Source organism: Myxine glutinosa, chromosome 6 (genome assembly GCF_964187855.1).
Source record: "Myxine glutinosa chromosome 6, kmMyxGlut1.1, whole genome shotgun sequence".
Lineage (NCBI taxonomy): Eukaryota > Metazoa > Chordata > Myxini > Myxiniformes > Myxinidae > Myxine > Myxine glutinosa.
In genome coordinates, this window is record NC_136266.1 from 82,919,816 (window position 1) to 82,947,614 (window position 27,799).

General features: G+C 45.9%; 3 protein-coding genes across 10 annotated transcripts in view; 1 reads left to right on the forward strand and 2 right to left on the reverse strand.

The window, feature by feature from the left end:
- LOC137430027 (solute carrier family 2, facilitated glucose transporter member 1) overlaps positions 1-941 on the reverse strand; it is a 179,528-nt gene extending 178,587 nt beyond the window's left edge. For 2 of the 3 annotated variants that reach the window (XM_078780070.1, XM_078780080.1), the window contains exon 1: positions 823-941. In XM_078780070.1, coding sequence (XP_078636196.1) covers positions 823-825 — 3 coding nt within the window. In that variant the 5' untranslated portion in view covers positions 826-941. The remainder of the gene's footprint in view (positions 1-822) is intronic. The other variant, XM_078780069.1, reaches the window with a different exon arrangement.
- Positions 311-27,450, forward strand: ECI2 (enoyl-CoA delta isomerase 2). Of its 3 annotated transcripts, none has more exons than XM_068120500.2 (10): positions 311-519; positions 11,421-11,556; positions 12,130-12,228; positions 12,337-12,522; positions 13,039-13,108; positions 13,729-13,828; positions 14,224-14,344; positions 17,625-17,714; positions 24,433-24,576; positions 24,676-27,450. In XM_068120500.2, the coding sequence occupies exons 2-10, from the start codon at positions 11,452-11,454 to the stop codon at positions 24,832-24,834; spliced, it is 1,074 nt and encodes a 357-aa protein (XP_067976601.1). In that variant the 5' UTR covers positions 311-519; positions 11,421-11,451; the 3' UTR covers positions 24,835-27,450. The 3 variants fall into 3 exon arrangements, with proteins under 3 accessions (XP_067976601.1, XP_067976599.1, XP_067976600.1); XM_068120498.2 differs by lacking the exon at positions 311-519 and adding an exon at positions 1,258-1,629; XM_068120499.2 differs by lacking the exon at positions 311-519 and adding an exon at positions 1,470-1,654.
- Positions 24,124-27,799, reverse strand: part of EDC4 (enhancer of mRNA decapping 4) — a 143,622-nt gene continuing 139,946 nt past the window's right edge. For all 4 annotated transcript variants that reach the window (XM_068120489.2, XM_068120487.2, XM_068120488.2 and 1 more), the window contains 2 exons: positions 25,297-25,460; positions 24,124-25,167 (listed from right to left, as the gene is read on the reverse strand). In XM_068120489.2, the coding sequence (XP_067976590.1) occupies positions 24,981-25,167; positions 25,297-25,460 (351 nt within the window). In that variant the 3' untranslated portion in view covers positions 24,124-24,980. The remainder of the gene's footprint in view (positions 25,168-25,296; positions 25,461-27,799) is intronic.

Sequence of the window (27,799 nt, forward strand, 5' to 3'; positions counted from 1 at the left end):
GGTGAATGACAGGATCAGATCGTGCATGATATCATAACATGTTAGATCAGGTGAAGGAAAGGATCACATCGTGCATGATGTCATAGCATGTTAGATCAGGTGAATGAAAGGATCACATCGTGCATGATGTCATAACATGTTCGATCAGGTGAATGAAAGGATCACATCGTGCATGATGTCATCGCATGTTAGATCATGTCATTGTAAGGATCAGATCGTGCATGATGTCATCGCATGTTAGATCATGTCATTGTAAGGATCAGATCGTGCATGATGTCATCGCATGTTAGATCATGTCATTGTAAGGATCAGATCGTGCATGATGTCATCGCATGTTAGATCAGTTGAATGAAAGGATCACATCGTGCATGATGTCATTGTCATAACATGTTCGATCAGGTGAATGAAAGGCTCAGATCGTGCATGATGTCATCGCATGTTTGATCATGTCATTGTAAGGATCAGACTGTGCATGGCAGTTGTTTTGGGGTAGTAGGTTGCCGACAGCAACTGCCCAAGGTAAGTACTACCGTTCTGAATTAGGAGTGTTAAAGTGATACCCGGAACCATATTACACTGTCCGTGTCAGGATTGCTGGTCAAACCTTTTGTCGCAATCAAACTATATCTCCGGCCTAGCTTTAATCTCTCTTTCTCGCAAACAAACATCATTCACTTTTCGTCGTACACATTTCTTCTCTTTTATGTAAGGCATGGCCTCGATGAGGGCACTACAGTCCGTGCCTGGAGCTTCCAACATTAAAAAAAATTATAACAAGTTATTGTTCGATCAGGTCATCGAAAGGATCAGGCCGTTCCTCACCATTCTAAATTCCCGAAAGGAAAATTTACTTCAGTGAGGTTGTCGGGTGGAGAGCCGGCGGACAATATCGCAAATCACAAAACTCCTTGGGAGAGCTCCACGGAAGCTGTAGGAAGTGTGGGTGGTGCTGGTGTTATTAGCCGTTGTAAGCTTAGATAGACTACAGTAGATCTACGATCAGGTGTGTTCGTCGAATTCTTATGATTTATTTAAATATCTTATATAAATATTTATTAAATAAAAATTTAAATATTCCCACCCATTATAATAAAATAATATTAAATATTCTTAGCACAGACTGATGTGCGGATTCCTCCAAATTAATTTCACTTTAGTGTTTAACAGCATTATCAATGATTTAAAAAGGTAATCAAACATGTTTGTTGTTTATAATATTTTTACTTCTGGTCGGCCATTGCTCACGAAAAATTCATCAGACAAACAGACAGAAATGGCGTATGTTAGGATGATAACGCCCCTACGTGTTAAGCGTTAGCGGGCGCTCCGTTCCGTTAGTATGCTTGCTTGAGCGCTTTGAATCAAGCAGTTATCGCATGCCAAGCAATTCACGTCGAGATGTGTTGGTGCAGTGCATCCGACGGTGCCTTCATTATGGGTGTACTCGGTTCAGGACGTGTTATTTTCACGCGGACTTATTGGATCGAGGGCGAAATTGTAACGTCGTGGTGTTGCGCGTGGAATAAATCGCCTCCAAACAATTTATATGTGCATACAAACGAATGAAACAAGGTTAAAGTGAATGAGTTGAAGGTCCTTCGCTATGGCTGCCCGTATGCTACTCTCCAGGTTGGTGACCATGGTTTATATTAACGTGAGTAATATGAGGTTAAATAAATGGGCAGCCGGGCCGGTATTCCCAGGAATGTTGGTTTTACTCTATTTTCGGTGTAATTTCCTTTGCGAGGTGGAAAGCTTCATCGCTCTCTTGTGAATTTGTGGACGTCACACCTTTACCTGCGCACACAGTGTTCTACTGTGAGGCAATTTTCGACTTAACTGGGTCATATATAATTACATACATTCCTTCGTGGTAACTCATCCTCTGTTGGTTATCCGTCAAATATACGAGGTACGTGTCATGTTTGTAAAGAAACCAGTTACTTTCCTCCGTTATGGAAAGTTTGTATTCGGATCATATTCCACGGAGAGTGTATTTGGGAACGTGACGTCATTCTCCATCCCATCTTGACATTAAATTGAATGAAAAATAATAATGTGGTGTTACTTTGAAGTCTTGGTTGGAACGGGTCAGGATTATCGGGTTTGTGTTGATCATTGACCGAAATTCCGGGCTCAGTTGAAACAATGAATTCTTCCCATTTTGTGCTCCAAGATTGCTCCGTCTCAACAAACTTTAATGATTCAACACGATTGAAGGAAAAAACGGATTTGCTGCTGTTGAAAGCGTCTACATTTGTCCACTGGAGTGTGAACTTTTAAAGAAGTTGCGTTGTTTTGGTTTCCGTTCCAGTTTAAGCGCAAACTATTCTGATAACGGGGCTGGGCGAGGGGAGGGCGGGGTATAACGGGGCTGGGCGAGGGGAGGGGCGGGGTATAACGGGGCTGGGGGGGGGAGGGGCGGGGTATAACGGGGCTGGGCGAGGGGAGGGCGGGGTATAACGGGGCTGGGCGAGGGGAGGGCGGGGTATAACGGGGCTGGGCGAGGTATAACGGGGCTGGGCGAGGGGAGGGCGGGGTATAACGGGGCTGGGCTTGGGGAGGGGCGGGGTATAACGGGGCTGGGGGAGGGGCGGGGTGTAACGGGGCTGGGCTTGGGGAGGGGAGGGGTATAACGGGGCTAGGGGAGGGGCGGGGTGTAACGGAGCTGGGCGAGGGGAGGGGCGGGGCGTAACGGGGCTGGGCGCGGGGTATAACGGGGCTGGGGGAGGGGAGGGCGGGGTATAACAGGGCTGGGGGAGGGGAGGGCGGGGTATAACAGGGCTGGGGGAGGGGAGGGGCGGGGTATAACAGGGCTGGGGGAGGGGAGGGGCGGGGTATAACGGGGCTGGGCGAGGGGAGGGGCGGGGTATAACGGGGCTGGGCGAGGGGAGGGGCGGGGTATAACGGGGCTGGGCGAGGGGAGGGGCAGGGTATAACGGGGCTGGGCGAGGGGAGGGCGGGGTATAACGGGGCTGGGCGAGGGGAGGGCGGGGTATAAAGGGGCTGGGCGGGGTATAACGGGGCTGGACGAGAGAGGGGCGGGGCAGGGTATAACGAGGCTGGGTGAGGGGAGGGGAGGGCGGGTCATAACGGGGCTGGGTGAGGGGAGGGGAGGGCGGGTCATAACGGGGCTGGGTGAGGGGAGGGGAGGGCGGGTCATAACGGGGCTGGGGGAGGGGAGGGCGGGTCATAACGGGGCTGGGCGAGGGGAGGGAAGGGCGGGTCATAACGGGGCTGGGCGAGGGGAGGGAAGGGCGGGTCATAACGGGGCTGGGCGAGGGGAGGGAGGGGCTGGGCGAGGGGAGGGAAGGGCGGGCCATAACGGGGCTGGGCGAGGGGAGGGAAGGGCGGGCCATAACGGGGCTGGGCGAGGGGAGGGAAGGGCGGGTCATAACGGGGCTGGGCGAGGGGAGGGAAGGGCGGGCCATAACGGGGCTGGGCGAGGGGAGGGAAGGGCGGGCCATAACGGGGCTGGGCGAGGGGAGGGAAGGGCCGGTCATAACGGGGCTGGGCGAAGGGAGGGAAGGGCGGGTCATAACGGGGCTGGGCGAGGGGAGGGAAGGGCAGGTCATAACGGGGCTGGGAGAGGGGAGGGAAGGGCGGGTCATAACGGGGCTGGGAGAGGGGAGGGAAGGGCGGGTCATAACGGGGCTGGGCGAGGGGAGGGAAGGGCGGGTCATAACGGGGCTGGGCGAGGGGAGGGAAGGGCGGGTCATAACGGGGCTGGGCGAGGGGAGGGGAGGGGAGGGGAGGGCGGGTCATAACGGGGCTGGGCGAGGCGAGGGGAGGGGAGGGAAGGGCGGTCATAACGGGGCGAGGGGAGGGAAGGGCGGGTCATAACGGGGCTGGGCGAGGGGAGGGAAGGGCGGGTCATAACGGGGCTGGGCGAGGGGAGGGAAGGGCGGGTCATAACGGGGCTGGGCGAGGGGAGGGAAGGGCCGGTCATAACGGGGCTGGGCGAGGGGAGGGAAGGGCCGGTCATAACGGGGCTGGGCGAGGGGAGGGGAGGGAAGGGCGGGTCATAACGGGGCTGGGCGAGGGGAGGGAAGGGCGGGTCATAACGGGGCTGGGCGAGGGGAGGGAAGGGCGGGTCATAACGGGGCTGGGCGAGGGGAGGGAAGGGCGGGTCATAACGGGGCTGGGCGAGGGGAGGGAAGGGCGGGTCATAACGGGGCTGGGCGAGGGGAGGGAAGGGCGGGTCATAACGGGGCTGGGCGAGGGGAGGGAAGGACGGGGTGAGGGGAGGGAAGGGCGGGTCATAACGGGGCTGGGCGAGGGGAGGGAAGGGCGGGTCATAACGGGGCTGGGCGAGAGGAGAGGAGAGGAGAGGAGAGGAGAGGAGAGGAGAGGAGGAGGGGTGGGTGGGGTATAACGGGGCTGGGAGAGGGGCAGGGCGGGGTATAACAGGGATGGGAGAGGAGAGGGGCGGGGCAGGGTGGGGTATAACGGGGCTGGGCAAGGGGAGGGGCGGAGTATAATGGGGCTGGGCGAGGGGCGGGGCGGGGTATAACGGGGCTGGGCGAGCAGAGCAGAGGAGAGGGGTGGGGCGGTGTATAACGGGGCTGGGCGACTAGAGGAGAGGAGAGGGGTGGGGCGGGGTATAACGGGGCTGGGCGAGTAGAGTAGAGTAGAGTAGAGTAGAGTAGAGTAGAGTAGAGGGGTGGGGTGGGGTATAACGGGGCTGGGCGAGTAGAGTAGAGTAGAGTAGAGTAGAGGGGTGGGGCGCGGTATAACGGGGCTGGGCGAGGGGAGGGGCGGGGTATAACGGGGCTAGGGGAGGGGAGGGCCGGGGTATAACGGGGCTGGGGGAGGGGCGGGGTATAACGGGGATGGGCGAGGGGAGGGGCGGAGCATAACGGGGTTGGGGGAGGGGCGGGGCAGGGTAAAACGGGGCTGGGCGAGGGGAGGGGCGGGGTATAACTCGGCTGGGCGAGGGGAGGGGTGGGATATGACGGGGTTGGGGGAGGGGAGGAGAGGGCGGGGTACAACAGGGCATGGCGAGGGGAGGGGAGGGCGGGGTACCCGGGGCGAGGGGAGGGGAGGGGAGGGGAGGGGAGGGCGGGATACAACGGGGCTGGCGAGGGGAGGGTACAACGGCGCTGGGCGAGGGGAGGAGAGCACGGGGTACAACGGGGCTGGGCGAGGGAAGGAGAGCGCGGAGTACAACGGGGCTGGGCGAGGGGAGGGCGGGGTATAACGGGGCTGGGCGAGGGGAGGGAAGGGCGGTACAACGGGGCTGGGCGAGCGGAGGGGAGCGTGGGGTATAACGGGGCTGGGCAAGGGGAGGGCGTTGTAAGATACTCCATTGAATGGAGTTCACTCCGACACCCTTCCTGCACACAGCCACTTCCCAGTTCTTTCCACCTCACCACATGCTTTACCACTTGCCATCACCTTAGTTTTTCTGATGTTCACCTTCAGACCTTTTGTCTCCATATATTCCTTCCACTTGTTCATCTTCTCCTTCAGTCCATCCATACTTTCCGCAATCAACACCAGATCATCTGCATTCAACAACTTCCACGGTAAACCCTCCTTTACGTTCCGAGCCAGCACCTCCATCACAGCTACAAATAGTAGTGGACTTCGTACTAACCCCTAATGCACTCCCACCTTCACCTCAAACTCACCACTTTTCCTGTCCTTCGTCCTTACAGCTGTGTACGCTCTCTCGTACATTGCCATCACGACTCTGATCAACCATTCCTCCACTCCTAACTTCCTCAATGCCCATGTCACTACTTCGCGTGGAACCCTATCGAATGCTTTCTCCAGATCAACAAACCCAAGAAACAACTTCTTCCTCTTCTCCATGTACTTCTCCTGCAACTGCCTCACAATAAAGAGCACGTCTTTCGTTCCTCTTCCTGGCATGAATCAAAACTGCATTTCGTCGATCTTCACTTTCTTCCTTATCCTCCTCTCCAACACCCTTTCCAATACCTTCATTCCATGCTCCAATAACTTTATCGCTCGATACGAGCCACACTCCAGAGGGTCACCTTTCCCGCTTGTATAGAGGGACGAGGGTACTCGGTTCCCAATCCACTGGAATGCGGCCTTCTTTCACCACCAGATTACAGATCTCTGTCATTCTCCCGTCGGCCCTCCCGCTTTTCTTCACTTCATTGCTTTTATCGCTTCCTCAATTTCCTTCTCAGTTATATTATCTGCCAGTCCTATCTTCCTTTAATTCCATCTGGGTCCACAGCGATTTATCCCACTTCATCCTTCAAGCAACTCACCCCCATCACATCACACCTCACTTTCGCTCTCTGCTTTGCAATCCTGAATACCGCTCTCTGACCCTTTTCCAAATCCAAGCGTTCTCCCAACATTTTCTTGCATGCCTCCTGCGCCTTTGCTACCTCTTTCTTTGCAGCCGTCTTGGCTGCCTTATAACTTTCATGCTCTGCCTTTTCTGCCCCCGTACCCTTCGCCTTCTGCCACTCCTTGAACTTCTTCCTCTTCCCGTCAATCTTCTTTCCAACTTCATCATCCCACCACCATGTTTCCCAGTGCCTCGGTGGTCCTTTTAGTCTAGTAGGAAGACTAGGTCCCCCTGCACCCCCCGGAGATATACTTCTAATCAGTGTTTCTAGATTGGAAAAAATGTGTAGAAAATGACTAGCTATGGCCCCAAGCTGAAAAAATGTCCCACATACCATTTTTATGCAAATTACTGCTGCCATTATCAAAAAAACGATTTTTGACATATCTCAGCCAATATTGCAGATAATTGAAAAATGAAGGTGTCTAGACCCATGTTTTGAAGGGCATAGATCATGATAGAACTATTCATAACATGATTACATGTGTCTATGGTATACTAGTATGCATATTAATGCTGTAATTACAAAATAATCAGTTTTACAAATGATAAGGATACGTTAATACTGCAGATAACTTAACATGGTACATAAGGGGTCTAAACCCAGGTATTTTCAAGGTTAAATGTCAACAAGATGCTCCTGAGTCTTGCATAGGGGCGGGACATTGGCAGTAACATTGGTACCACTCAACTTTTCTTCCCACCATTGACTTTGTATTGCGAGAGATTTTCACTTGCTTATTTAAAGGTTTCTCACCCAGCCCACGTAAAATCTACCAACTCCTGCTGTTAACTCCCAAACATATTTTTTTATGTTATCCAATCACAGTGCAGAAATGACAGACTAGAGATCCAAATTAGTGCTGCTATAGCTGCCATTTTACATTTCCATCCATGTAACATGCGCGCTCGCGCGCTCGTATCAATTGGTAATGTCGCGCGCTCGTATCAATTGGTAACGTTGATGTTATTGAATACCTCAGTTGAAAGTTCAGTCTTCCATTCCATCTGTGTGTTGTTCTTGGTATTCATCCTCCAATCTAGCCAGGTAAGATGCTAACTATAATGTTACTCACACTCTTGACTTCAGTTTCTGCATGAAATCATAAACAGGCAGAATAACAGCTGAGCCAGCTAGCACCATGTTAGCTAACGTTAAAGCTAGCCTCATCTATGTACAGTATGTTCCTAATGTCGGTGTAACTTAAACTTTTGTTAATGCCAAACATGAGACATATCTGTTGACTTCTGTATATGAATTGAACCAGAAAGAGGCACGACAGCTGAGCTAGCTACAGTAACTTAGCACAATGTTTCATTGGCCTAGATAGCTAACGTTAGTGTGGAAGAATTTAGATGTTTTAGCTATTAGCACTTTTGATGCCACTAAACATGGTTTAGTCAGCTAAAAAGTACCCTAGTGTAGAACATGACTCAGAACCTCTGTTACCTCACTGAAAACTCAGAGCCTCCTTTCACAGGCACTTTTAACATCATTCGTGATTTCTTATTTGTCATTTAACAGTGATGGTAGACATCGACAGCAAGCATGCCCAAAAGAAAACGGAGTGTAGAACCTGCAGCCCAAAGCTCTCCTCCTACATGCATCCTTCATGTACCATCCATGTCTGATCATGGGGATTTCACGCCCCTCCGTAAAATTAAAGGATCTGCTTCAGAAAAACTGCAACTGCTTCAAAAGATCCGGGATAGACGTCTCAACCAACCGCATGACTCCCCATGTCGTATGCAATCAGTATGTGATCAGATCCCGGCAACTCTTCCTGATGACCTAGAAAGAGTAGGATATCACAGCAAGTGTTATAAGCACTTTGTCCGCCACTTTCATCGTCTGGGAGATGATACAGAACCAGGGCCATCAACCTCATCATGGCATCACTCTCCTCGTAAACCAGGAGGTTCTGCTGAACCCATCTTCCCGCCAGAGTGTATATTTTGTGAGAAAGTTGAGACCAAAGATGCTCATCGCAATACTGAGAGGCCTACAACCTTCCCATCCTTTAAAAACAAAGAAAATGCATGGGAGCAAATCGAAACACGGGCTGAGAAAATGGGTCTCTATCGACTCCATCGAAAGGTGAAAAACAAAGACCTCTTTGCATGTGAGGCCAAACACCATCCGTCATGTTTTAAAGCTTTCCGCACAGCATTCTACAACTATGAGCGTGCGATTCACAGAGCCGAAGCACCAAAGGAGCAGGCTTGCATGTCAGCCGCCCATGAAAAGGCATTCAACTCAGTACTGGAACACATTCAAACCCAGGTCATCCAGCAGAATAAAGTTCTACAGCTTTCTTCCTTGCGCTTGCTCTATGTCGAGGAACTGAAACTGAATGGATATGAGAACTCAAATTATCGGTCAGAGAAACTACTGAAACGCCTACAGAATGACCCAATCAAGGAGCATATCCACTTCACGAAGGTTGATCATGACAAATGTGATGTCATTTCTTTCTGGCTTGTGCACAGCTCAAACATAACAGTTTCCAATGCTCTCGCACGAGCATTCACACTCGGAAGCACAAACAAGAACCAAAATGTTGCCCTCCAACTTCGCCAGGGTATTCTACAGGCTTTCAGAGAGTGTAAAGACCAACCATGGCCACCAACAGCTGAAGACATGGAGCTCAATCCTGAAGACATCCTACCTCCAGACCTTGTCCGCTTTCTCAGCGTGCTAATGACTGGCAAGGAGGGCATCGAGACAGAAAAGGTGAAGCGTCTGGTCTTCTCCATTGGACAAGATCTGTGCCGTGCAGTGTCAGATGGAAAATGGAAGTTACCAAAGCACATTCTCCTCTGTGTGACTGTAAGGCACCTGTTCCGAAGCAAACAGCTCACCACAATACTACACAGGCTTGGACACTCTGAGAGCTATGATTTCGCCTTGGAGTTGGAAACTGCTCTCGCCAAGGTCCTGGATGAAGTCTCAACTTATCGTACACCACAAATTGTGACAGGAGAGGGCAACCTTGTATTCCACTGTGAGTGGGACAACTTGAATAAAACCACTACCAGTGTGCACGGCAGCAACATTGTAAACAGTGCTGGAGGAATCATGGTGCAGGAGGTCAAGCCCGGGTTCGAGAGCAGCAAGGACCGAATGCTACCTACCATCAATAGGTCACAACAGCGTAGCCTGAAGGTCGACACACCAAAAACTCTCCCACCCTTGCACTTTACTCGCGTTGGCCCGAAGTTCCCTGAAGGCTCATCATTCACACCGCCAGCAGAGAATGACACAGTCTATGCCACTACGATGCAAGAGTACTACATCTGGCTCTTCATCAGATACATCGGAAGCTGTGGCCTGCAGCCTGTGCCTGGGCTAGGGGGTTTCACCTCTGCAACTGGTTCTCCCCCACCCAGCAAATCAACAGTCGACTACTGCACGCCTATCCACCAACCGATCACAGACAACGCAGTTGTTCGTGAGCTACTGAAGCGTTCCGAGGCAGCAACTGCTGAGGTGGGTCAGAGATGGGTCCTGAATACATTTGATCTGGGTGTCTGCATGAAAGCCCTTCCCATCATCTGGCGCTGGCCAAATGAATTTGCTAGTCATGTAGTAACGATTGGACCCTTCCACACATCCATGAACTACATCGGGATGCTCACTGGACACAAGATGCGTGGTTCTGGATATGCAGAGATTCTCTTTGAGGCACAACTAGTAACAAGTGGATCTCTCAAAGGTGTTCTCAGTGGAAAGGCCTACGCAAAGTCCCTCTTTTGCCTCAAAACAGTGTGTGAGGCAATGGAGAGGCTGTTGATGGAGAGATTCACTGAGGAGGAGAACATCATGATCTCTGACCCTGCTGTGCTTCTCAGAATGACCCAGTCTTGCAACCGAGAGCACCTCGATGAAGCCCTCAAAGACCCCTCAACTCTACTCCTCATCAAAAAGTACCATGCCTTTGAGGAAAAGGTGCGCAAGGGCCACCTGGGGAAGACAGCTGCCTTCTGGATGTCGTTCATTACCCACTGCCATCTTGTCTTCATGCTCCTCCACTCTGTGAAGACCAACAACCTCCAGCTGTTTCACAAGTGTAACGGAGAGATGGCAGATATCTTCTTCGCCTTTGACGGACACAACTACTCCAGGTTTGTGTAGCATACATGGTAAAATGTATAACCATCACTGAGTAGATTTTAATTGATACTTGGGTTCATGTATTATGAGAGGAGCTATTCCAATAAATGTCTACAGTATTTCCCTCTCTGTACTTTACAGATATCTGACTTGGCTGGAAGTCCACCTGACAAATCTGGAAAGCTAGGACTCATTGAGTGCTAGGACTATTTTGACAGTTGTAATATTTAGAAAAATAAAACTTTGTGTTAACGTCTGTGTAGACGGACCTTAATATGAGTCTATTATTTCGTAAAACTGTGATTATTTTGTAAATAAAGCACTAATTAGCATACTAGTATACCATAGACACATGTAATCATGTTATGAATAGTTCTATCATGATCTATGCCCTTCAAAACATGGGTCTAGACACCTTCATTTTTCAATTATCTGCAATATTGGCTGAGATATGTCAAAAATCGTTTTTTTGATAATGGCAGCAGTAATTTGCATAAAAATGGTATGTGGGACATTTTTTCAGCTTGGGGCCATAGCTAGTCATTTTCTACACATTGTTTCCAATCTAGAAACACTGATTAGAAGTATATCTCCGGGGGGTGCAGGGGGACCTAGTCTTCCTACTAGACTATTTTGTCCATCCACATACCTCACCAACGGCTCCCAACAGATTATCTTTCATTGACTTCCAACCACTTTCAAGCTCAACCACATCATCCTCTAGCACACTCAGCCTCTCTTTTAATGCCTCCCTTACTGTCGCCTCTTTCAACCTCCACACCTTCATTCTCGATTGGTACTTCACCCGCCGAGCTCTCTTCGCACCTTTCACCCTTATGTCCTTTCTGGTAAAATGCCCTTATGTCCTTTTCCGGTACCTTTTCTGGTAAATCATTAACTTTAAAAATGCTATCTCTTTATAACTTTATTTTTGATTCTGTAAGTACGTAGTTCATTTTTCTGTGTTTACAGAGTTAAGCTCGATGCTGTCTTCCCACGACTGATGGCGACAAAAGCAGACTTTGAGAAAGCAAAGTCACAGCTCTTACGTCTCACGAAAGAACCAACAAATGAAGAGAAGTTGAGAATCTATGCCCTTTTCAAACAGGTCTGGCTGCATTCAAATATTATCTGATATTGCTTCATACAATTAAGAATTGATGGTCTTCTTGTTATCTTGCTCCACATGTATTGATGGCTTGCTTTGTCTGCGAAGTACCAGGGTGACAGTTTATAGTTGGGTCAACATTCCAATGCAGGCTCGGCAGCTCAGATGAGTAGGCACGCAACGTTCGGGCCGAGGCAATCTTGCCAGCCCAAAAATCAATGTACCATAAAGACTTATTCATAAAAAACAAAGTGCAAAAATACAAGGGCATTCTAAAAATGCTGAAAGAATCACATGGATTAAAGAAATTTCCTTTGAATGTATGATGTAAAAAAAAGACAATCCTCATTTGTGGAATTATCCACATTTTGTTCATCTTGCATGGACATAATTTGGTGCCATTTGTAATTTAATGGCAAACTCGACTCACAACCTTCACACTGCTCTTCTCTTCAAAAATATATAATGATTCAGTTGGTTTTGTTTTGCACCATTTAAAATCAATTAATGAAAACAGCAGTCACTAAACTTGTCTTCAGCAAAGAAGGAGTTTTCTGTTTGGTCATGTTTCAGTCCACAGAAGGTCACTGCACCACTCCCAAACCAAGTGCATTCAACTTTGTGAACAAAGTGAAATGGGAGGCATGGAATCAACTTGGTGACTTGACACAGGTATAGATTTTCATCTTCCATATTCACCTTTAACCACAGCTTTCACATGAGGTCGTAAAAAAGCGAAGTTGCAGTAAGTTTCCAAACTCCAGGTTCGTGTTTTCGCAGGATGATGCACAAGAACAGTATATCAAGATGGTTGACAAATTGAATGCGACAGAAACTGAAACTGTTCCAAGTCCAGAATTACACGTTCAAGAAACGGATTACGAGACTCTGGTGCTGACGAAACAAAACAACATGACGACGATTCGTCTGAACCGGCCCAGCAGGAAAAATGCCATTAACGTGCAGGTTTGATCTTCACGACGGAACGTATTCTCATGTGATGATGGTACATTTTATCAATCTGATTGAATGAAATGAATGAATGATCGTTTTAAGGCCATTTTCCCCGCCAGAGCGGGGGTTAGCTGTGCGGGCCCCATGACAATCATGGTTCCCTGTTTGAGGCAATGTTTTATGGCCGGATGCCCTTCCTGACGCCAACCCTTGGTCACCTCTTACGATGCGCAGGGATACAGTGTACCTATTCTAAACCGGGGTACACACCGGGATCATTCATCCCAGCAATCTGGTACTCAATTTCCCAACCTTGGAAGGATGACAGGCTGAATCAACCCCCCTGGTGTTAATTCAGCGATCGACCGGGATTCGAACCCAGGATCCGAGGATCCTAAGCCAGCACCCTAACCGCTAAGCCAACACCAAATCTGATTAAAGATCATAAATGGATTTTCATTTGTATTTGCACATCCATCCATAACTTAACTGTCACCATAAAAAGAAAACTTTTTTTTAATATACCAGATGTACCATGACATCATGAGAGCACTGGGAGAGGCAAAAGATGACGACTCTACTCTTGTTGTTTTCACAGGTCAGCTGCTGGTTTATTTTATTTTTTTTACATTAAATTGATCGATTACAATTGGTTTTGTAAAAGCAAATATCGATTTGCTGACCGTTTCCACACCCACCATCGTTTAATAAACCATGATCCGATATGTTCTGCCTTGCATGGCTTGGATTCATGGAGAACAGACAACACACTTTTAACCGTGCTCACTCCAAGCACAACTTCCTATCTCCTACACGGGGAATGTTTTACATTCACTCTCTCCTTGCTTACCTTGAACCTTTAACACAAAATGAGAAGTTATACAACTACAGCATTTACTGCCCCATCCCACACAAACATTTTATATATATATATATATATATATATATATATATATATATATATAATTAATTGACATATGTGGGGAAAATTACATGCCCAGACCAGGAATCGAACCCAGGTCATCTGGTGAACCAGTACGGTTGCTCAGATGTATGGTTCACCAGAGGACCTGGGGTCGATTCCTGGTCTGGGCATGTAATTTCCCCACATATGTCAATTATTTAGTTGTAACCCTGTTCATTTATTTAATTGAATCATGTATTTAATATGTGGCTGTCTTGTACTTGTTAATATTCTTCTGTGGTTTATCATACCAGGTACAGGTGATTATTATTGCAGTGGAAATGACTTGGAAAATTTCAATATCCCACTGGATCACATGGAGACAGTTGCACAAGAATCTTCTCTACTGTTAAAGTGAGAATTTCCTTCGTGTGTGTGTGTGTGTTCTCCATATTTGGGTTTCAGAAGACAAAACCGAGTCCTCCCTGGTCTTGAAGTATCCATCTCTGTTGTGGTAAGGGATCTTGCTTCGTGCACCAAGTTGAAGTTTTCTTGTTCTCAAAGTTTTGTTCCGAGGGTTATTTTCGGGATTGTCAACGTGCCCTGGACAGCTTCCAACTACAGTTCGTTTGTTGTACTATCTCCTCTGTGGTTTTAAAGTTATTCTTAAGGTTCTTCTTTATCCTTCCCCTTGCTTCAATCACTGGTACAGGTTCAGTGTTATTCAGCTTCCAGGATATTTCCATTTAAATTTTGAGATCCGAGTATTTGATCGTCTTCTTGATTTCTGTGTTGTGTGTCTGTTATAGAAAGTTTGTTGCGACTTTTATCGACTTTCCAAAGCCACTGGTTGGTATGATTAATGGGCCAGCTGTTGGTATATCCGTTACAATACTGGGACTGTTTGACCTGGTCTACGCTGCAGACAGTGTGAGTAAAAGAGACATCACCATGCTGCATTTTAAAAGTTGTGCAAAGGGTTGTTTGGAGATTATTCAAATGTAGTACTTTGTATGTCAGCATAATTTCCACAATTGACAATGCTCAATTTAATTATATAAGCCTCCTATTATATAGGGGGAGGCTTAATATGTTACCGGGTTTGTTTCTTCAATTAGCACCCCAAGGAGTGAGTGATAAACCACGATTTAGGTTTTGGTTTTTTTTCTGCCAATTTGAGCTGCATTTCGGAGCGGTCTGGGACTTTCGGAATTAAATTTTATGTCAGTGGGAATAAAAGGGATATGGGGTGGACAATTTTCTGACCTTGATCTAATTTTCAAGATAAATTTAATTTTCGAAAATAACATTTTTCACCATAACTTGACTAAGGTTTGTCCAAACAGAACGAAATTCCCCTCACTTAATGCTCTAGACACCGAGAGTAAGGCGCATGTATATATATATATTGTTACGGACGCGGTTAAGATGTTATTTACCGAGCGGTGGTATTGCCGCGACCTAACAGTTCCCCCGATTCTTCCCCAACTCACCCGATTCACCCAGACGTTGACCAAATCGCGCTATGCCAAATCAATGATGGAAAGGACACGACGACCGGGAAAGAGGAAACGACGCAAGGGGTACAGTTCTCAAGACCTCCGGAGGAGGGTATAATTACAGTGGTGGAGAAGAGGGGGTAGATTACACGGCAGAGTGAGGTAAAAGACACAGAAGAGATGGGCACTTAAATACAATCTTATCTATTCCCGGACAGACCACAGACAAACGGAACAAGGCTGACTTACACAGGGATTGATGGCAGGGAGGGACAGGTAGTTCGATGGCACAAGGTGCACCTTGGCTCGGGGACAGGATAAAGCACGGTCCAGTCCAGAAGATGCGGGGAGGCCTCACAGCGCTCGGAGGTGGTCTTGCTTGCTCCAAGCTCAGCGCGCATCTGACGTCACCTCCCTCTTCCTGCGCATGCTCAGCGGGGAGTGACACGCCCTCGGCTGGTTGGCTCCGCCCCACTGGGGCCGGTCCGCCGCTTCCATTGGGTGCGGGGGTTACCGGGCTCCGCCCTTGACGAGGAGCTGACAGGGAGCCCCTATTTGGTAACCCCGTCGAGCACATGTTCGATGGCGGCTCGTTGGGAAGGCCTGGTGCCCTCCCAACACCCCCTACCAACCAAGCCGGAGTGAGGACGCGCACTTCCCGCGCCCGCCGCTGCCGTTGCTGTTGTTGTTGCTGAACCGTGAGGAAGAGCTGCGGGGAGGTATTGGGAGGTCCTAAACTTCCTAACGGTGCCATACAATCACATTCTGGTGCAACGAAGGGTCAGAATTAATGGAAACGAGTCCTTAACTGACATAGACTAAGAATAACTAGCAAGATGTCCTATAGTTGTCTTGCATGAGATGCGGTGAACCTGGGCACGACATTTAATGGGGGAAATAGGGGGAGGTCGGGTCTACAGAGTGTTGTTTACAGAAAATGGGACTAGGGAATGGGGGATTGGGGAGAGTTGGGAAGTATTGAGGAAATGGGGGAATATTTCCAAGCGGATATGAATGGATGTAAATCCCATATCCGCAACAATATATATATGTATGAATGTAAAATTTCCCTCGAGATAGTCCAGAGCCCTTGGCTAAGGCGCATTTACGCTTAATTGACATCGTAACCCTCTGAGTTCATGGTCAAAGTTAATGGCAGTCAAAGAATGCTTTTTTGTCATCACTCAATTTTGTCAATGTGGAACCTCAGACCACTTGGCTTTCCAAGATGTTCTTGCATAATAATAGTGCACCTGCATTGAAGTTGTGCACCTGCTATTTGATTAGTGTACTTAACCTATTTTTTTTGGATTGACCTTATCAAAAAAGAACCTTGGTGGTCATAAATAACTTCAATAATTTTCCTCAGAATTTCCTGTTTAGTTTTATGGATAGATTGTGGATGCGGGCATTTTCTTAATTTTGTCGATCCCTAAATGTTGACGGACAAGGTCCTATAGGGATCTGAAAAAAATAGCCATTTCATCGCAGGCATGGGGAAAGCTTACCCTTGGTGATCGTTTTGTAATCACAGATATCTAGTGCTGTGTTTTTGGCATTTGGCATTGTGCTGTGTTCTCCTACTGACGAGTTTTCCAAAAATCCATTGGTAATTCTATGACACAACTTCAAAAGGACATGCTCAAATTATGATGGTTAACTGTTGCATATTAAATAGTTTTTAATATGCAACAATAATAAATTAAATGTGTTGCATAGTTTGTTTTTTTTTTGTTTTTTTTTCATACCACCGTTTGACCTTGCCCTTTAACTTATGATGTACATCAAGCGTAAATGCACCTTACTCTGCAATTTTGTTCCAACTGATCCATTCTATGTTCCAACTATTCCACAAGCCTCGACCTTTTATACAAAAAAATGAAGCAGAAATCCATAGAATTAGTCCTTTTGCCAAAAGTGAACTGGGATTAATGAAAAAGAATTATATTTTTAATATGCAACAGTTACCACCTTTGGGTGGGTAATTCCTGGGACCCCTGGGAGTAAAATAGGCTATATTGTTTTTCCAATTTTCCAGTTTTTCCAAACACGATGGAATAATATTTACCGATATGAACAGTGATGTGGCTTTTTTTGAAACTCTACATACCAGGAGAGAGTAGATCGACTCCTGATGAACTTTTCCTATATAAACGTGCGGCTCCGAAGTAACACAGCAGCGTGTGCAAAGCGACTGAGAAACAGGTGCAGCGGCCGCTTCCGTGTTAGATTCGGCACGCACTCTTCACACAAACGTGGGACTGAAAAAGACGTGTGGCGGCCGCTTCTGTTTTGCAGAATTCAATCTTTTTTTCAAAATGGGCGCCATGTACTGTTTAGATTTTGATGATTTGCGTGTGATATGATTCAACGGATGTTTATATGAATCGTTTAAAATTTTAAAAAAGCCTTCAATTTCTGATATTTTGCCTTTTCATTTGGGCTTCCCAATTGAAGCCCCACCCATAGGGCGGGTACCGTTGCTCGTATGGAAAATTGGACAAACACTAACACAGGAATGAAAATAGAACATAACAAAAAAAAAAAACGGATCCAGTTCGAAAAACTTAGCTGTGCGGTGGAAGCTGAAGCTGCAGATTCAACCGCATGTGCAAAAATCCCCGAACTGGAAGTGAAAGATTTGTCCCAAAGTTTTGCTTTTAATGTGTTGAGGAAACATGGCTGAGCTCATTTATGTTGACTTTTTACAGGCAACATTCCACACACCTTTTACGAAGCTTGGACAAAGTCCAGAGGGATGTTCGTCATATACTTTCCCAAAAATCATGGGAATTCCAAAGGTAACCCTTCAGAATGCACAGATTGTGTCTCATATCTTTCAGGGAAATGTAGTTATTGTGCTGAAGATATAATAATTTACTGTTCATCACCTTTGTCTGCATTTGGTAAGTTTTTGTGTGTGATTGTCAGAGTAGTAGATTAATCGATGCCGGTTGTTATGATTTATCCAGTGAAAATAAACCGGTATCTGCAGTGACCAAGGCGAGTGGATTCTCGCCGAAACGTCGGCTCTACCGACTTGCAATTCCAGCATTTTCAATTATAAACTTTTCCTTAGTAAATGATGTTCGGCCATTTTTTAAAGTGCATGAATCACACAGCATAAGGACTGAAGTATTTCAAATCAGTTTTTAAACTTAAGATGCATCAATGAGAAATGGGTAAGAAAGAAGGAAGTAAAGAAACATCTGGCCTTGGAGCTTGATCTTTTCTATTTAACACACATCCATGATATGGAGGAAGCAGATAATGATATTGGCTCACATATACTTAACCGTTATTTAAAAGGAAACAACTAACAGGCCTATCATTTAACATTTCTCACAAATGAAGTCACAAATGAGATAGGAAACAATTTAAACTAGTAAATCTGTGTTTTTGAAGGTAGGCCATTTTTAACAAATTTAGTACTTCGAGGCAATGTTTGATTTTCAGAGGGCTAGTAGAATAGCTTAGTGACCGAGTATAAGGATATCTGGCTGAGGTTATAAATATTAAGATATTTCGGGGATCAGTATTTGGAGGAATGATTTGACAGTGGGTTGAAGAATCAGCTTTCCAAATCCGTAGATCAAACAAAGTTTGGAAGTAAAGGGAGGTTGAGGGAGAGGGGAGTGATGACTTTCAGAAAAGTCTTGATATTGTTTATCACAAAGTTTAAGGTGCTGGGGATCGGTAAAAATAGGGACTTGCATAGTGTACATGACAGTCTTGGAGAAGGATCTATGGTTAATATATACATGGTGGGGGTTAGCAAGCAGCTATAGATGAAGCCAATTAGGGTTTTTTTTCTTTCGTTTAAAAAAAAAGTTGTATTCTTGAGATAATTATAAATAGAGGGGTAGTCTTTAACACTATTGGAGGTAAGGCCCATTAAAATTACTGTATTGATTACGAGAGCGTATTGAGTAACAATTTTTCTGTACACAGAGTTAAAGGCCACCAGTCGGCCATATTAGGTTGGATTGCAAAACAAAAGCTTCTGCATATGTACACATCTATTGTCTTTGCCAATTTTGAACAAAATTGGTCTATGCATGGCCAATAAATGGTTGGGGAAACGTTTAAGTAACAAAATGGCCGCCAGTCGGCCATCTTGGATATTATCTCGAAAATAAATGATGTGCATATGTAAGCCATCATTCATTATCTGTGTCAAGTTTGAACAAGATTGGTGAATGCATGTCTTAGAAATAATAATAATAATAATAATAATAATAATAATAATGCATTTATTTTATATAGCGCTTTTCAGGAAGCCCAAAGACGCTTTGACAGAGTGCAAAACATAATGCATAGCAAAACATAAAAACAATTGCAAAAAAAAAAAAGAAGAATCAATAGGGAAATATTCAAAGCACAAAGGAGGGAGAAGGAGAGGAGATAGTCAGGGGTTAGATGCTGTGGGTTAAATGTTGAATGCAGTGTTGAACAGGTGGGTCTTGAGTGATGTTTTGAATGTGGTGAGTGAGGAGGAGTCTCTGATGGTGTGAGGTAGCGAGTTCCAGAGGGTGGGAGCAGCGATGGAGAAGGCCCTGTCCCCCCAGGATCTAAATTTGGTCCGGATGGGGGGGGGTCAGGAGGTTGGTACCAGCAGAGCGGAGGTTGCGGGTGGGAGTGTGTCTGGAGAGAAGGTCAGCCAGGTAGGATGGGGCCAGGTTATGGAGGGCTTTGTAGGTCAAGAGGAGGATTTTGTACTGGATTCTCTGGGAGATGGGGAGCCAGTGAAGCTTGTAAAGGACCGGGGTGATGTGGTCACGGGCCCGGGAATGGGTGAGTAGACGGGCAGCGGAGTTCTGAATGTATTGGAGTTTATTGGTGATTGTTGAGGGTGAACCATAAAGGAGGCTATTGCAGTAGTCCAGACGGGAAGTGATGAAGGCGTGGATGAGGGTTTCTGCAGCCACGGAGGAGAGGGATGGACGGAGACGGGCGATGTTTTTCAGGTGAAAGAAGGCTGTCTTTGTGATCTGTTTAGTGTATTTGTCGAAGGAGAGGGTTTGGTCAAAGATGATGCCAAGATTCCGGATGTGAGGGGAGGTGGATACTGGGAAACCGTCGATGTTGAGGGCAAAGTTATGGGTGGACTTGGTGAGCGTTTTTGGGCCAATGATGATTATTTCAGATTTATCACAGTTAAGTTTGAGGAAGTTGATTTGAAGCCAGGATTTTATTTCAGTAATGCAGTTTGTCAGGATAGAGTGGGTGGCGGTGAAGATGGACTTGGTGGAGATGAAAAGCTGGATGTCATCGGCGAAGCAGTGGAATTGGAGACCATGACGGCGGATTAAGTGACCGAGGGGGGACAGGTAAAGGATGAAGAGGAGGGGGCCAAGAACTGAACCTTGGGGGACACCTTGGGGGAGGGGAGCAGTGGGGGATTTGCAGTTATTGATGGAGATGAACTGACGTCTGTCAGAGAGGTATGATTTAATCCAAGAGAGGGCAGTGCCGGTAATGTTAAAGGTGGTTTCAAGTCGGGTGAGGAGGATGGTGTGATCGATGGTGTCAAAGGCGGCGCTGAGGTCGAGGAGGATGAGAATGTTGAGGTTGCCAGCGTCAGAGGAGAGGAGAAGGTCGTTGGTGATTTTGAGGAGAGCAGTTTCAGTACTGTGGTTGGAGCGGAATCCGGATTGGAATGTTTCATACAGGTTATTGGCAGAGAGGTGATGTTTGAGTTGAGTGGCTACAGCGCGTTCCAAAACCTTTGACAGAAAGGGTAGGTTGGAGATGGGTCTGAAGTTATTTAGGGTGTCAGGGTTTAGTCCAGGTTTTTTCAGAATGGGGGTAACAGCAGCAATTTTGAGGGGTGGTGGGACGATGCCTGTAGACAGGGAGGAGTTTATTGTTGCAATGATAAGTGGAGAAAGAGCAGGAAGGGAGGCCTTGACAAAACTGGAGGGGATGGGGTCAAGAGTGCAGGTGGCAGTTTTCATTCCGATGAGGAGTTCAGAGAGGTCAGTAGGGGAGACTGGGGAGAATTGAGACAGGGGATGGCAGGATAAGGGGGGGCAGGTGGTTTGAGGGGGAGCGGGTGCGGCGGTGGTCAAGCTGTTGTAGATGTTTTCAATTTTGCGTTGGAAGAATGAAAGGAAGGAGATGCAGTTGTCTATTGTGAATGACTGGGTGGTGGTGTTCAGGGGGCTGAGGAGTTTGTTTATTGTAGAGAAGAGTGCTTTTGGGTTTCCGGAGCCAGAGTGGATAATTTGAGAGTAGTAGGCGGAGCGGGCGCGGGAGAGGGCATCTTTATAGTGTTGTATGTGGTCCTTGTAGGCCTGGGAGTGAACTGTGAGACCTGTTTTATTGCGGAGTCTTTCAAGTTGGCGAGCACGAGTTTTCATCAGGCGGAGTTCAGGGGTAAACCAGGGAGCAGAATGGGTGAAAGAAACTGTTTTGGTTTTTATAGGCGCAAGTTGGTCAAGGCAGGAGGAGAGAGTGTGGTTGTTGTAGTCAGTGAGGTCAGAAGGGGTGTGGAGGTCAACGAAGGGAGAAGTGGACATTTTTTCAGAGAGGGCCGATGAGAATGAGGTAGGTGAAAGAGCGTTTAGCTTACGGAAGTTGATAGTGCGATAATGCCTTGGTGCTGGGGTGGGGATGTTGATGGTCAGAGTGATGGCTAGGTGGTCAGAGAGAGTGAGGTCAGAGCCAGAGAGATGGTGCAAAATTAGTCCAGTAGAGCAGACAAGGTCCAAAATGTGACCATGGTTATGGGTAGGAAAGTTGACATGTTGAGTGAGGTTAAAGCAGGTGAGTAAATCAGTGAAGTCAGTGGTTAGCGTGGAGTCAGTGGAGTCCATGTGGATATTGAAATCACCAAGGAGGAGGATTGAGGGGGAGAGGGAACATAGCTGGGTCAGAAAGGAGAAGTCAGACAGGAATGATGGGTGTGGTTTGGGAAGGCGGTAGACAACAGCCATGACTGACTGTGTGTGACCAGAGAGTGTGTGACCAGAGAGAGAAACAACCATCAGAAATGGTTGAGAACGTGTTCAACATCGGGTTTTATATGACTAAAATGGCCACCATTCGGCCATTTTTGATCGAATCATGAAACAAAATGATGTGCATATGTATACCCTCATGTATTGTCTGACAAGTATGAACAAAATTGGTCCATACATATCCGAGATATAGTTGCGAACCCACAGACGGACGAGACGCAATCCATAAGCCCCCGTTTCGGACCAAGTCCAACGGGGGCTAATTAATAGGCCAACCCTAACCTTAACAGCTCTTTCTTGACTGCCACTGATAACATGTAACCCAGTGCTACCTGCCACATGGTCAGGTAGTGTGCGACTACACTGACTACCCTCACTGGCTTTCCAGAAGGGAGGGTGACTGACACCCTGCAGGACTAAAAACTATTTATGTTAAAGGGTGGATGAGCCCCCTTACTGAGCCAACGGCCATCCAGTAAGGAGATGGTGTCTTCTAAAAAAAACACCCATCTGGATGGACTGGTTTTTTAGGTCGTAGGTTGTTGCCAACAACCGCTCAGGGTAGTACTTCCGTTCAGATTTCGGAGCATTAAAGTGGTGCCTGGAACCATCTTACACTCTCCGTGTCAGGATTGCTGGTCTTCTTACTTTGTCTCGCTCAAACTATAGCTACAGGGCTAGCCTTAACCCTTTGAGTACGGGTTTGTTTTTGATAAAAATACCCCCCGTACGGGATTAATTTGGCATTTTGGTACGGGAATGCAACCACGTACTGACGATCTATTTGTAGGTATAGTCGATGACGTGTCGCCACGCCATCCGTACACAACTTTTTTGCGGGTTGCGGCACTGGACGTCACCCGTACTCAAAGGGTTAATCTCTTTCTTACAAACAAACGTCATACACTTTTTTGGGTCATTTTCACTCCTCACCTTTACATTCTCTCTTTTATTTCTCTTTCCTCACATTTATCAATGCAGTTATTTTATTTAAGGCCTGGCCTCGATGACTATATACTTCGTGACTGGAGCCTTTAAACATAAAATAAATAAAAATACAAATAAAATCGCCTCCTCATTCATGTAGCAATTCAATATAATCTATATTTTAAAAAGGCAGCTACCTCTCAAACTTTCCCAACAATAATGCAGATTATTTCTACAAAAAATACAAACTTGTGCACATGGGGCTCTACCACCAAGATAAGCCAATCTAATTGACTACCGAGCGACAACTCCACAAAAACAATTTATTACACACATGGGACGTGGTCTGTGTCAGAGTTCACCCCACTAAATGCGAGAAATACAGGAACAAAGAAAACAGATCTGTGGGACATGTGGCGCTCCAAGCTAAATTCAATCACCTTGATGCCATTTGTGTGTTGTTCACAAAGTACAGCCACAGCAATGCAGGAACAAATATGATGGGGAATTACCACTCCCGACAACACAAAGCTATGGATGAAAAGCTGATAGAGAAATCCCAAAATACCAATTAGTCACAAAAAAGTGACACCAATCCTTCAAATGAAAAATGGTACAACTTAATCCTTAAAGACAAAGACCACCAAACAATACACAAAACAAATCAACATTTGTATGCTTGTACAAACTCAAATTCAAACAGATTCTCAAAAGTTATGATTAAACAAGATTAATTCAACAATAAATCCCCCCCCCCCCCCCTTCCCGTGCCTCCTCCCCCTCCAGGCCCTCTCCCTTCCACAGATCTCCCGATGTCCCTGCTCTCAAATGTTGTACTTGTGTGCTTCCCTCTCATCTTATGTTTTATGTGTCAGTTTGTCTTTTTGTGATTAATGTTAGCTCTTACACGAGCCTCGATCTTGTATACAAACCCCCCCCTCCCCCCCCCCCCCCCAAAAAAAACCTTGATAAACTAATTCCAGACATGTTCCAAAACTGTGATTCATGAAAACTTAATATCATCAGATCTTGTACTGGTGTTGCGTAAGCACTTCCTTGGCTGGGGTTAGAATCCTGGACGCGTCGGCACTCCGACACAGGAAGTCAGGGTAGGAATTTGTAATTTGGTCAGTATAGCTCACCTACTCTTCGCGAAGGATACCCTAGGATCTTTAACGGGACGGCACACACATTGATGAATCACCGTCTGTGAAACACCGGGATGACAGCTTATAGCTGGGTCAGAATTTGAACCCAGGCCAGGTGGCGTAGGTGTGTGTGCATGTGTGCACACTAACGTGACCACCAAAATATGAGAAACTGAAATTTATAAAAACTTTATTAAACGGAGTGAGTCTCCTGTATCATTAGCAATGAAAAAAATAACTATACAAACATAAATAAGAGCCAAAAAAGTTATCAGAACAAGTACATTATTAAAGGGAAAGAACAACTGATTATCCACAAAAAACTAAGCTAAGTTCCAAACAATTTCTCAATTCTATTGAAACAACAAATGAGAACAAGGAAAAATATACTCAAAGCATAAATTCCATTATTTTGCAAGGAAACGAATTTTAGAATTACACAACCAAAAATTGACAGTTGCATTTCCCCCCCTATTTCCTAGGCATCAGAGTTATTACTGTTCAACAAAAAGATCTCGGCAAGAGAAGCCTACGACCTCAATTTAGTCACAGAAGTCTTCCCGACAAACACTTTTGAGCGTGAAGCTTGGCATCGCCTCCAAAACTATGCCACTCTCCCAAACAAGGTGAGCAAAGTATTGATAAAAAAAGAGCCCCCCACACCCCTGATCGGTTAACTGCATTTGTTAAGCTATTGCTTTATTGCTCTCTTTCTTTCTCTCCAGGCACTACACCTGTCCAGACAACTACTTCACCAACTCAAACGAGAAACATTGCACAAAACCAATGAAGCAGAATGCCAACTCCTCAAACAAATGTGGCTCTCACCCGAATGTGCTTCAGCCATCGCAACATTTTTTCAACGTAAAACCAGCAAGTTGTAAATAAAAACCACATTTGGTATGAAAAGATTTTGTTTTTCAACAACAAAGGGCAAGCAATTTGCAACATCAAAAAAAAAAAAACACTTTACAGTACCCCCTTTACAGAAGATTGGATAACCTCCCTCCCCTCAAACCACAAATCAGCTTCAACAAGACCTGGTCAGAGACTGCACAGCCATCAAAAGAAGACGTGCTGTACGTGCGTACATGCCTTGCGGCTGTGCTTGCATAAAAGCATAGATCTTCTGCTGCAGAGAAACCAGAACACCTGGAGAGTGCTCACGGGTTAATGGATGAGATCTGTCCAAAGCCATGACCGCTTCCTCTAGAAACCTGCAAAACCATCCATTGTGCATATTCACAACAATTGCAAAAACAAATTAAATTTACCACGGCAATGTCAAATACTACCCATCACACGTTGCCTCGAACATCAGAACAAAGTGCTTTGTTCAGGCTCACCGTAGTTTAATCTGCGTGTGCAATCCCAAGTCGGTGGAAAGCTGCTGGATAAGTGACAAGAGAACGGGCTGCTCCAAAAGACAAGAGCCAGAGATGAAAACCTGCTGCGGATCCGTTGTTGTGCAAAGGTACAACACAAGGTTGAGATCGGCCGCAGTCAATGCCTGTGGGATTAAAAACAAAGAAATGGATTATTGAGATGCCCATAAACAATTATAGGCACATTGGATATCACATTGGAAACCACTTGGATATCACATTAACATCCAAAATGAATGCAATGAGATAAGAAAGAAACCACATTCATAAAACAGTCGGTGTAAATACTGCAATAAAACACAGGTTCGTGATTAAATTCAACAATTCAATTTCAAAACTAAAACAAATAAACAGGAAATAACCTCAGAGGAAACGGTTCCTAAAACTTACATCCAAAAACAAGCAATTGCATGGGAATAACAGTATCTCACAGGTATGTGTGCTTGTGATCTCGCTCCTGACGCTGCACCTCTAGGCAGAACCTCACAACCTCGGACCACGTTGATGGCTCCAATATCGAGTTAATTGGCAGACATGCCGCTCCAAGTTCACCAACAAAAACTAGTGCTTACAAGATGCAAGTGTCATTATTGGAGTCGACCTGAAACTTGTACTACTGAAGCAAAATGGCTCATGTTGAGGATATGGGGCCTGTGCCATCAGCTGTGTGAGCTGGCATTGCCCTCCTCGGACTTACTCGCCACTACGGGAAAATCACATGGACAGGGGACATCTTCACCTCTGCCACAACTCTTTTATGCCACCTTTCATTTTTACAAATACGTTTTGAATTGACGTTAATAAATTGGGGTGCAAAGCAAACTTAATTATTCTGCAATTGTACATACAAAAGACTGACATTGTGACGAGTGCATCCACCGTGAATCTGATTGGACAGCGGTTGAATTCTCAACCTGGCAAATGGTACATGCTGCTTCCTTGCATGATACTCAGCACAAAGGGTTGAACATGGATGAACCCCAAGGAGAGGGAAGCAAAAGAAGAGTTCTCCCTAAGATGCACAACTGGCAGTGAAGAGCAAAGCAACGGCAAAAGATGGTGTCAACGGCACCCGGAGTGTTCCGTGAAGTTATTTCTCACCCCACCACCTCAAAGTAAACGACAGTTTTGTGCCACATTAAAAGTCAGTCCTGTTTTGCCTGATGTCTGTCTGTCTGCACGTGTGACAACTTCGTGTGAGCCTTCCACCCGATTAAAAGCAAATTCATAATTAATTTTTCAGCCATCCAATCAAGTCTCACCAGTTTCACAGATGCCCATCTGCCTTGTTTGCCAGATGTGCAATACTATTTATGGATGCATCTCAACTTAACCAGAACAGAATTACAATTGTTATTCAGCTACAAGGTCACAGACAGCTGATAAAATGTACACGTACGAATGGTACAAATTTGACCTGGTGAAAAGGCAAAGGAGTAAATACATCAAAATGAGCCCAAATCATATACAGGGTGGGCCAAAAGTCAAGGTTTTTTTTTTTTTTTAAATAAAAATTAATGAAATCAATTGTAAATGGTAGTTTAATTCATGGAATTTGTTTCTTTTAGATTAATTGTGAAAAATAATGTCCTGCAAATGGCCCCCATTGGCTTCTTCGCAAAGCCTTGCTCTTTCCCCAAACGTGATCCATTACAGAGGACAAAACTTGATCAATCGCTGCAATTTCCATGGAAAAATCAGGATCGTCCCTTACGAGTTGCTGCAATTTGGCTGCAAATGTTAGTCGATTTGCTGGATCTTGGTGACATTTTGTGCACCATTTGAATATTGTAAGGAAACAGAAAACAAATATTTCTTCATTATCCTTCTCAATGATGGTCTTGCCATTCCTAGCTGAGTTGCACGTTTACTAGTTGATGCTTTTGGGTTTTCGATAACACTCCCTAACACGGTCAATGTTTTCTGGAGTACGACTTGTTTTTGGTCTTCCACTGCGGGCTGAGTCATGACCAGACACGTTTGATTTAAAACGAGCAATCAAGTTCCAAATCGTGTTTTCTGATGGTTGTTCTCGAACATTAAAATGACCGCGTAATTTTCTTTGAGTTTTAATTATTGATTTCCCACTGGAGTAATAAAATTCAACAACTTTCACATGCTGGTCATTGGTATATTTCTTCATAATGTATCTCCCTGATTTTCTTTATCTGTAAAAAAAAAAAAAATTAAATAAAATTAAATTAAAAAAAGAAAACCTTCAGTGACTATTGGCCCACCCTACACAAGCAACTCGCATACTCTGCCCCCAACATGAAAAATCTCGTACCTCGAGTCATTTTCTGCACGACTTGCTCATTGAGGGTACAACAGTTTCCCAAGCGACAACGAAATACACTTGAACTCCCACAACCTTCAGCCTGTTCCTGACAATTCCCCTGTCCACCCTATCCCCTCCGTGCCTTTTTGTAAGGTTTTTGTTACAATCTTAATCCCTTAAATTAAG

What these genes read in the sequence shown, in the direction of transcription:
- ECI2 (XM_068120498.2), top strand. Translation starts at nt 1,604, where the DNA reads ATGGCTGCCCGTATGCTACTCTCCAG. An exon ending in AACTTGGTGACTTGACACAG is followed by an intron (nt 12,229 to 12,336) that starts GTATAGATTTTC and finishes GTGTTTTCGCAG; the next exon opens with GATGATGCACAAGAACAGTA. An exon ending in ATGCCACTCTCCCAAACAAG is followed by an intron (nt 24,577 to 24,675) that starts GTGAGCAAAGTA and finishes CTTTCTCTCCAG; the next exon opens with GCACTACACCTGTCCAGACA.